Source organism: Penaeus vannamei, chromosome 17 (genome assembly GCF_042767895.1).
Source record: "Penaeus vannamei isolate JL-2024 chromosome 17, ASM4276789v1, whole genome shotgun sequence".
Taxonomy (NCBI): domain Eukaryota; kingdom Metazoa; phylum Arthropoda; class Malacostraca; order Decapoda; family Penaeidae; genus Penaeus; species Penaeus vannamei.
In genome coordinates, this window is record NC_091565.1 from 8,719,244 (window position 1) to 8,728,626 (window position 9,383).

The 9,383-nt window shown below is 46.9% G+C and overlaps 1 protein-coding gene across 1 annotated transcript in view; it reads left to right on the forward strand.

The window, feature by feature from the left end:
• The first annotated feature begins 1,782 nt into the window (after positions 1-1,782).
• The window catches only part of LOC113820626 (LON peptidase N-terminal domain and RING finger protein 3), a 17,976-nt gene continuing 10,375 nt past the window's right edge, over positions 1,783-9,383 (forward strand). Inside the window, exon 1 of the mRNA XM_027372965.2 lies at positions 1,783-2,454. Coding sequence (XP_027228766.1) covers positions 1,863-2,454 — 592 coding nt within the window. The 5' untranslated portion in view covers positions 1,783-1,862. The remainder of the gene's footprint in view (positions 2,455-9,383) is intronic.

The following is a 9,383-nucleotide window of genomic DNA, read 5'->3' on the forward strand; positions in this document are numbered from 1 at the left end:
AATAATAATAATAATAATAATAATTTTGAAAACTATATAAACCCGATCAAAGAGGAAATTGTGGATGAAAGTCTGTCTTCCTTCCCACGACAAAATACAAGATTTCTCTCAGAGTCATCCAAGCAAGAGCTAATTGAATGGAAGAACTATAGCGCCGAGTGTACATCCTCTAGAGACAGAAAAGGGTTATTTGAGATGGAATAGCGTCCATGTAGGCCAACTAAAGGTGTCAAGACTAACCGTATCCACGAGGAAGAAACGACTGGCCTGGGTAAAAGCTCACTAGGATTGGATATCAGAGGATTGGGAGAAGGTCAGTCTCAGTTAAATCTTCCTTTTGAATATGTTTCTGTGTGATTCAAGTATGTATCCACGGAAAAAATATGGTATTTACAAAATATTACATTTAATATGATGTTCGTGGCTGGTGCAAAAGCGAGATCAGAAAAAAGGCTAAGGAGTCCATAAGGGTTTTGATTTAATCTCGTAAGTTTTATTGTTATTTTTATTTGCAGGTTTGTGTCACTGATGTGTCTGTAGTAGAAATATTGATCGTCAGACGATGTGTGTGTATGTGTCTGTTTTGTGTTTATGTGTGTGTATGTATTACACATACACACACATACATACATGAATACATATGTGGCGTGTGTGTGTGTGTGTCTGTTTGTGTGTGGGTAGAAGCGTGTATATCTATATATATTTGTGTACGCACATATATGGAATGCTCTTCGCTTCTATCATTTCCTCTCGGCGGCGAATTCTGTAACGGGGAAGCTTGGGGGAGAAGTGGCATTTTCTCTCTTCGAACTCGTCTCTTCTCGCTTTCTCTGGCAGGTTTCATAACTTAGGTTGGTTAGATAATCACAAAGCCATTATGTATAGGATATCATGTGTCAATAAGGTATTCTGTGGATTTGCCGGGAAGCCGAGACAGGTCGGGTTTTTTTAACAGTCGGAAACGAATCTTATCTGTTCGCCTTTCGGTGGTGCGTATATGAGCGCCAGGGATAAATGCAGACACACACACACACACACACACACACACACACACACACACACATATATATATATATATATATATATATATATATATATATATATATATATATATAATGTTGTATTCACACACAGATGAATACACATTAACATACGCACGCACATACATGTGTGCGTATAATGCACTCTAGAGAGAAGGGGTGTATCCGGTGCGAGTTCTGAGCGCGTATGTGCGCGTGTTGGTCGCGATCGTGCATCTCCGGATCCGCTTGCCAAGCAATTTCGTCGTCTGGCGAGGTGAATGATCAGAATGTCTCAGATACTTCCATATATCCAACAAGTAGATGTAAATGTTTTGTATTTCATATATATTTCATCACGTATTAACTTGTATGTTTCAACCTTTCTTTCGTGCGAACTTTGTTTATTTATATAACACCAAGCTGTAAATAGACATAAGAAATATTAGATAGTAAATCAGACTAGCTGGCAACATAGTGGTTACAAAACAATAACATTTGAATAAGGTTTTATTTTTTGCCACTTCAAATATTTCCCCATATCTAAAACAACCATTGGCGGTATCAGATACTCGTTCTGCACCGCAAGCATATCCATATTAATTTTTACATAACTTATTTCTATCATGTTATTCAAACTCTACGTAATTTGAACTTGGCGGTCGAGAAGCGAGTGCGGTGCGAGGCTAGCGCGCCGGCCAATCAGAAGCCAGTGCGCGACACGTGAGTTACGAAAGCTCGAGTTTACTCATCGTTGTTGTGAGAATGAGTCTCTCAGTGACGTTTCAGGCGTGGCGGAGTGAGGATGTAGATAAACTCGTGTCGCTCTAAGTCGCCACGCAGATGGATATGGAGAAGGTACAAGAACCTTTGGCCAGACCGGCCTTCGGCCGTGTTTTATCAAGAGAAATGTATGAGAGACTGCTGAAGGAAAAGGGACCTAATCTAGATGTTTATTTATCGTACGCTGCTTTCCACGCGGAAAATGGTAATGTTGTAGAGAGTATGGAAGTTCTGCTCCATAGTTGTAAACATTTCTCAGTGCCTATAGACAAAATGCGTCAAGTGGTTAGTAAAATAGTGCAGTACCTGAGACAAGAGGCGCGGGATAACTCGAATCCGCCTCAGAGAAACGTGTTTTCGTGTCCGAGTTGTTGGGGTGTTCTCTACGACCCCAAAACCCTCACTTGCGGACACACCTATTGTATAAAGTGTCTCTCGAAGGAGACCCTCAGGACCTGTAAAGTATGCCAAAGCAAAATCAAGAGCTCAAATGTGGCCAATCTCAAAGCCAATGTGTTAGTGGTCTCGTGTGTGGACCGATGGTGGGCCGGAGAAGTGGAGGGCGTCAAGCTCAGAACTCAAGGAAACAACTATTTTAAGGAGAAGCAGCTGGAAAGAGCCGTGGAGCTGTACACCGAAGCTGTTGAGTGTGGTGAGTACTGACCTAGCCTCTTGCTGGCGTTTTTCATGTGTGACTGTAGATAAGCTTTGAGATTCCCGATTGATGATGCAAGTTGAATTTCTTACTTTTTCTTCAAGGTAAACAGTGTTTTATTCATTATCTATGAGAGTTTAAGTAAAGAAGAGGCGAAATAAACCCTTGACGATCCCAGGAGCGTGCCACGGGCCACACAGCGCCTCGCAAACCGTTCAAAAGTGTGGCGGACGTGAGCGCAGGCGTGCTTCCCTCCCTCGGTTGTATAAGCTAGCCAACCCCGCTTAGGTAACGCCGGAGACAGTTTTAGCTGGCGTGGACGACTTCCGCGGGCATTTCACTGTCATTGGGTGAAGCTTGGACACCTTTGTGACTGATCCCAGGCGAGAGACGGGCGCCGAGAGGGCCAGGTCAGATCGGGTGATGGACGCCTTATCGGGGGTTGACGAAAGCGGGGCGGCAAGGAGCGGCGCGGGGGTGTTACCTAAACTCGGGTCGAGGGAAATATCAAGGGAATCATCGCCTAGGCCCAATTACGGACGTCATCCCCGCTTCATTAACCTACTCTAGATGCAAGTGTCCATGCAGGCCGAGGATACGCTAATAGGTTCTTGCAGGAGTAGTCAGAAAGGGCGCGGGGGCTTGTATAACTTACACCCTGGGCGCCGCGGCTATCGAAGCAAGTTTCGTAACGTTTGAGTCCCCGCGTCCTTCGGGAGAGGGACGTCGCTCTGGCGGGGTTGGAATGTCCTACGAACTGGGGAAGGAGGAAATAAAAGGTGAAAGGGTTACGGATTGAGAATACAGGAAAGTTCAAATGACGAGGAAGGAAAGGAGTATTTTGGCCGCGGTCTGGTTGAGGATAGTGGAGATATTTCCTTATCTTCCTTCCTATTTTTTTTTTTTTTACGCTCTCTCTCTCTTTGCTCTCTCTCTCTCTCTCTCTCTCTCTCTCTCTCTCTCTCTCTCTCTCTCTCTCTCTCTCTCTCTCTCTCTCTATCTCCCCTCTCTCTCCCTCTCTCTCCCTCTCCCTCTCCCTCTCCTCTCCCCCCTCCCCTCTCCCTCTCCCCCTCTCTCTCTCCCTCTCCCCCTATCGCGCTCTCTCCCTCTCCACCTCCCACTCCCTCTCCCCCTCCCTCTCCCCCTCCCCCTATCGCTCTCTCTCCCCTCCCCCTCCCCCCTCTCTCTATTTCTTTATATTTTTCTTTTTTCTTTTGCGATTATCTCTAGCTCTCGCTCCCCTTCTCTCTCCCTATCGCGCGCTCCTTCTCCCTCTCCCTCTCCCACTCCTATCGCTCCCTCTCCCTCTCCTTCTCTCCCTATCGCTCTCTCTCTCTCTCCCTCTCCCTCTCCCTCTCCTTCTCCTAACTCTCTCTCTCCCTCTCCTCTCCCTCTCCTCTCCCTCCCCCTATCACTCTCTCTCTCTCTCTCTCTCTCTCTCTCTCTCTCTCTCTCTCTCTCTCTCTCTCTCTCTCTCTCTCTCTCTCTCTCTCTCTCTCTCACACACACACACACACACACACACACACACACACACACACACACACACACACACACACACACACACACACACACATGTCTCTCTCTCTCTCTCTCTCTCTCTCTCTCTCTCTCTCTCTCTCTCTCTCTCTCTCTCTCTCTCTCTCTCTCTCTCTCTCTCTCTCTCTCTCTCACACACACACACACACACACACACACACACACACACACACACACACACACACACACACACACACACACACACACGTCTACAGAGAAGCGTGTATTAATATCTTCGACACCCACTGATCCAATCGACTCCGTCCCTTGCTAGACAGCGCCGGAGGATGCCTGCGACCCAGCCCCCGTCTCTCCCGCTCTGCTTCTGATATTGGGTTAGGCACGTGAGGCCCGAGTCACGTGTCGGGCCCCCTCGCCACCTCCCCTGCTCCCTCCCGCGCCCCCACGCCCCTTCTCTAGCCGGAGATCGGCCTTCCCTATTCGATTCCCCCCCCCCTCCCTCTTTGCCTTACCCTCCCTCCCTCTCTGGCTTACCCCTCCCTCCCTCCCTCCCTCCTTCCCTCCCTCCCTCCCTTACTGCCTTCCCTCTTCCCCCTCCCCCTCCTGCCTTCCCCTCCCTCCCTCTCCCCCTCCCTCTCCTCCCTGCCTTCCCTCTCCCCCTCCCCTCTCCTCCTGCCTTCCCTCTCCCCTCCCCCTCCCTCTCCCCCCTGATCTTCATCGGGCGAGTCACCTCTCCTTTGCCAGACCTTTTAGTCATTTGGTGTTTCTCTTTTGCGCTATCGAGTCGGGGCGGTCTGGATGAGAAGCGACTTTCATGGGGGGGGGGGGGTCTCCCGTCGTCACAGGACTGACTTTTCCTTGTTTTCTCTTTTTCTCTTTCGCTTTATTTTGTGATTTCTCTTTCTTTTTCTTTCGATTTTTTTCTTTTCCCTCTCTGTCTCTCTCTTTCCCTCTCTGTCTCTCTCTTTCCCTCTCTCTCTCTGTCTCTCTCTCTCTCTCTCTCTCTCTCTCTCTCTCTCTCTCTCTCTCTCTCTCTCTCTCTCTCTCTCTCTCTCTCTCCCTCCTCTCTCTCCCTCCCTCTCTCTCTCTCTCTCTCCCTCCCTCCCTCCCTCCCTCCCTCCCACGATTGTATGCCATGACACTGCCTGACACTGACCCTGTGCCCGTGCTTTCGCCTGGCATCGTTGGCAAGCACAGGGGGAGGTCTGGCTGGGGTGTACTGGGGGAGGGGGGGAAGGTTTCCCAGGAGAGAAGTGGTTTGTTTGTTTTTGTATTTATTTTTTTTTTCATTTTCTTTTTTTTTTTCATTCTTTTCCTACTTTTTCTTTTTCTTCTTCTTATCTGTTTTCTGGCTTTCTCTCTTATCGTTCGGTCTGTGCGTCGGAGCTGCGATGGGTGAGGAAGGGGAGGGTGGGTGGGTGGGGGGAGGTAGGGGGAAGGGGGGGTATTAGATAGTTGATAGATAAGATAGCTTGGGTCCACCTAATGAGAGTGGCGTGAATCAGCAGTTTTCCCAGGTATATGAAACATGAGATGAAGAATTTTGAAATATTTAGAGTGTACATTTACACTCTATTTATTTATTTATTTATTTATTTATTTATTTTTATTTTATTATATTTTATTCATTTTTTTGTCATCTATTTCTGTTAAGTATTTTTTAATAATTTGGCATTACTGTTATGGCAACACAAATTCAATTTCCATCGTGGCTACCAGTGATAATGAAAGTTGTAGTCTTTGTTGTATAAGCCCTATTGCAATATAGTTTTGTCATTTTATTTAAGGGTATTTAAGGTCATTTACTTTTAGGTTATTTAATTAAGGATGGTTAAGGTTATTTACTTTTATTACTGTATTTTTTTTCTTGCTATTTCTGTTATGTAACATTTTTGGTTTCGGAATGATTGATTCGCTGTCTATTTTTGTTTTTGTTGTATTGTTTTCCTCTTCCTGCTCCACCACCACCATCTCATCTTCCTCGTCTTCCTCCTCCACCTCCGTCTCACCGCCTTTTCTCCTTCTCTTCTCCATCCTTTTCTTTCCCCATCCTCTTCTCCCCCTCTCTTCCTCCTTCTCCTCTCCTCCCTCTCTCCTTCTCTCCCCCCTCCCCCTCCTCCTCCTCCTCTACCTCCTCCCCTCCACCCCCACCTCCTCCCTTCCTCCCCCAGCTCCTCCTCCTCCCCCTCCCCTCCCCCTCCCCCTCCCCCTCCTCCCCCTGCTCCCCCCCTCCTCCTCCTTCTTCTCCCCCAGCTCCTACTCTTCCTCCCTCCCCCTCTCCCCCACGAGGCGCCGGCAGAGGGTCGGCCTTGACATTGATCACTGGACGAAGGTCTATTGGACAAGGTTCACGTGGTCGTTTGTCGGTCATTAGCCAGGCGTGGCGAGTAACAGGAGGTTCCGTGTCGCCAGGTAGTTAGTTTTTTTGTTGTTGTTGTTGTTGTTTCCGTTGTTTTTTGTGTTTGTTTTGTTTGTTTGGTCTCGTTACTGGTGGGTGTGGTTGGGAGGGTAAGATTTGAAATTGTGAATGACGATTTTGTTGATTTATTTTCACTTTATTTTTCTTTCTCTTTCATTTGTGTATATTTTACGTTTTATTCGTTAATTCATTATGGTTATCTTTCTTTTTTTTTGGGGGGGGGGCGCTGGTTGATGTGATTGGGATGCTAAGATTTGAAATAGTAAATGACGATTTTGTTATGTTTTCACTTTTTATTTCCTTTCTGTCTCATTTGTGTTTGTTTCACGTTTTACCCGTTCATTCATTCTGGAGTGAATGACGACGAGTGGATTGCCTGGGGCTGCGGTTTGTCTGAGAGTTGCCGATGAGTGTCATTTTATGGTGGCATTTCTTGTTTGTTCTTTGTACGTTTTCCTTGTTTGTTCTTTGTTTCTTGTTTGATTTTTTTTACCCTTGTTGATTTGAATATTTGTTTGTGTAATTGTTTTGTGTCTTCCTATACATGTGCATTTATACTTTCTCCTCTTCCTTCTCTTTATTCCTTCTTTCCTATCTCACAGGCTTCTTCCGATACATATTACGATTGCCTTATCGTTCTCGATTTTTTCCAGTCCAAGTTGGCTGTATATACTTAGTGTCTGTGCACCGGGTACCTTGGCATTGATTGTGTTATCTTGGTCATCACAAGTACCGGGTTTCAGGTCAATGAGCCAACGAAACGTATTAAGAAAAAATATATATATAAAGAGCGAGGGAGGGGGAGAGAGAGAGAGAGAGAGAGAGAGAGAGAGAGAGTGAGAGTGAGAGTGAGAGTGAGACAGTAAGGCAGAGAGGAGGGGGAGAAAGAGAGAAAGTTTGGTATTAAGCGAAAGTTAATGAGATTGATTTTTTTAAAGACACCGTGAGATTGAACTTGATAAGGAACAGGATTTCAAAGAGGAAGACTATTACAATGTGTATGCGAGTCTTCAAGTGAAATCGGAAGAGGAGAAAATATTACACTTACACATGCATATAAAAAAAGAATGAGATTATAACTTCACAGCGCGGAAAGTCGCCACCAAACGGAGATGAGATTGATCAAGATGAGATTAAGATCGGTGTTGAAATACGAGACACGTGCCAGTCCGACGGGAAGTTAGAAGTGACGTTTCTGCCGTGGGAAGTTAGACCAGAGACCAAGCTAGAGCGAAAGTAGAACGGAATAACTTGGACTGAAGAAAGAACCCGAGGTCTTTCTGCAAGGTTGCTTCGCCTGACTACTTGTTGATGGAGAAGGTTGGTTACTATGGCAACGAGGGAAGCCTTAATAGGACTTACGTAATGTGGAGGGGAATAGATATTCCAGCTAGGGCCGCCTGGACGATCTTCTGACGTGCGAGGGGTTTTGTGTGTGTGTGTGTGTGTTTGCGCGCGTGTGTGCGTGTATGTGTGTGTGTTTGCGCGTGTGTGTGTGAGAGAGAGAGAGAGTTTCTGTAATAAGAGAGAAAATCGAGTTTTATTCTTCTGTCTTGGTAATTTGCCGTGTTGAAAAAAAAGAGAAAATCGCTGACACTGTTAATCCGTTGTATGATAAGCTCTGTTAGTTTCGATTTCCTGTGGCATCTCAGTCTTGTTTAGTTACATGTCAGTGTTTTATCGCTAGTATCATTAATGCGATAATACTATTGCAAGTACGTGTTGGCTTTTGACGCGTTTGTGGTCGGGACAAGGACGGGCGGGCGGGAAGTGGAGAGAGAAAAAGGCGCGGGGGAGGGGGTATTAGGATGAGGGGAGAGAAGGGGAGAGAAGGGATAGGAAGAGGGGGGGGGGATGGAGGAAGAGGAAGGGGAGAAGAGAAGGGAATGAAACAGAGAAGAGGCTGTATGCGAACGAGAGGTGTCTGAAGGGGAATGAACCTGCGAGGTTGAAGCAGGGTGGGTTACTAGCATATAAGGTGTCCTGAGCAACCTGTCAACTGCTTTCGTATTTGCTTTTGTTGAACGACAAAGTGAAGAGACAGATAGACATATATAAAGGCAGACAGACAGGAGGCTGCAGGTGTGGACATTGTGATACGAATTACGTAAGCGGATGGAGAGAGAGAGAGAGAGAGAGAGAGAGAGAGAGAGAGAGAGAGAGAGAGAGAGAGAGAGAGAGAGAGAGAGAGAGAGAGAGAGAGAGAGAGAGAGGATATTCTGGAGTACCGCTGCAACGCCCACGTGGCAAAAATCCATCTCATCTCCAGGTTTTCTTTCGAATAACCGAATTTCAAGGTCTGCCCGAAATTCGTACGATCTGCAGGGCCGAGGAAATCCTATTCTTTGTCCTTTTCCTTAAAAATGAAAAGGAAACATGTTTATCAGAAGGGATTAAAAGGGGTTTAAAGAACAGACTCGCAGCCCCCGCCAGCGATTTATCCGCCCGACGCATACACAGTTGCCTTACGTAAGTCGACGACTAGGTAGGTCACTGCGATGGCGGCAGGATTTTTGCTCTCTCGCCCTCCTCTCCTCCTCCTCTTCTACCTCTTTCCTCCTCTTTCTCCTCAACCTCCTCTTTCTCCTACCTCTTCCTCCTCTACCTCCTCCTCCTCTACTACCTCCTCCTCCTCTACCTCCTCCTCCTCCTCTCCCCCAGCTCCTCTTCCTCCCTCCCTCTCTTCCTCTCGCCCGCCGCAAAGGAGAGCAGTGGGTTGGCAGGGGAGCGGTGTCAGGCAATTGGCGGTTGGCAGGGGATGTAGGTCAGAAAATATTGCAAACACGATTCGTTTTCCCCGAGCGCAATGTCTGTGTGTAAAGGGGGGTGGGGGTTGGGGGGGGGGGGGGGGAAGGCGTCGAGGGAGGAAAACTTCTGCCGTCGTACGCCTGGCAGTCCCGTCGAGAACGCTGAGGAGGAGGGTTTTTTTTTACGTCAAGTACTCGTTCACCCGACTGCTCTTCCTTCGCTTGCTTTTCTGCTTGCTTTTTTTTTAATTTCGAATTTC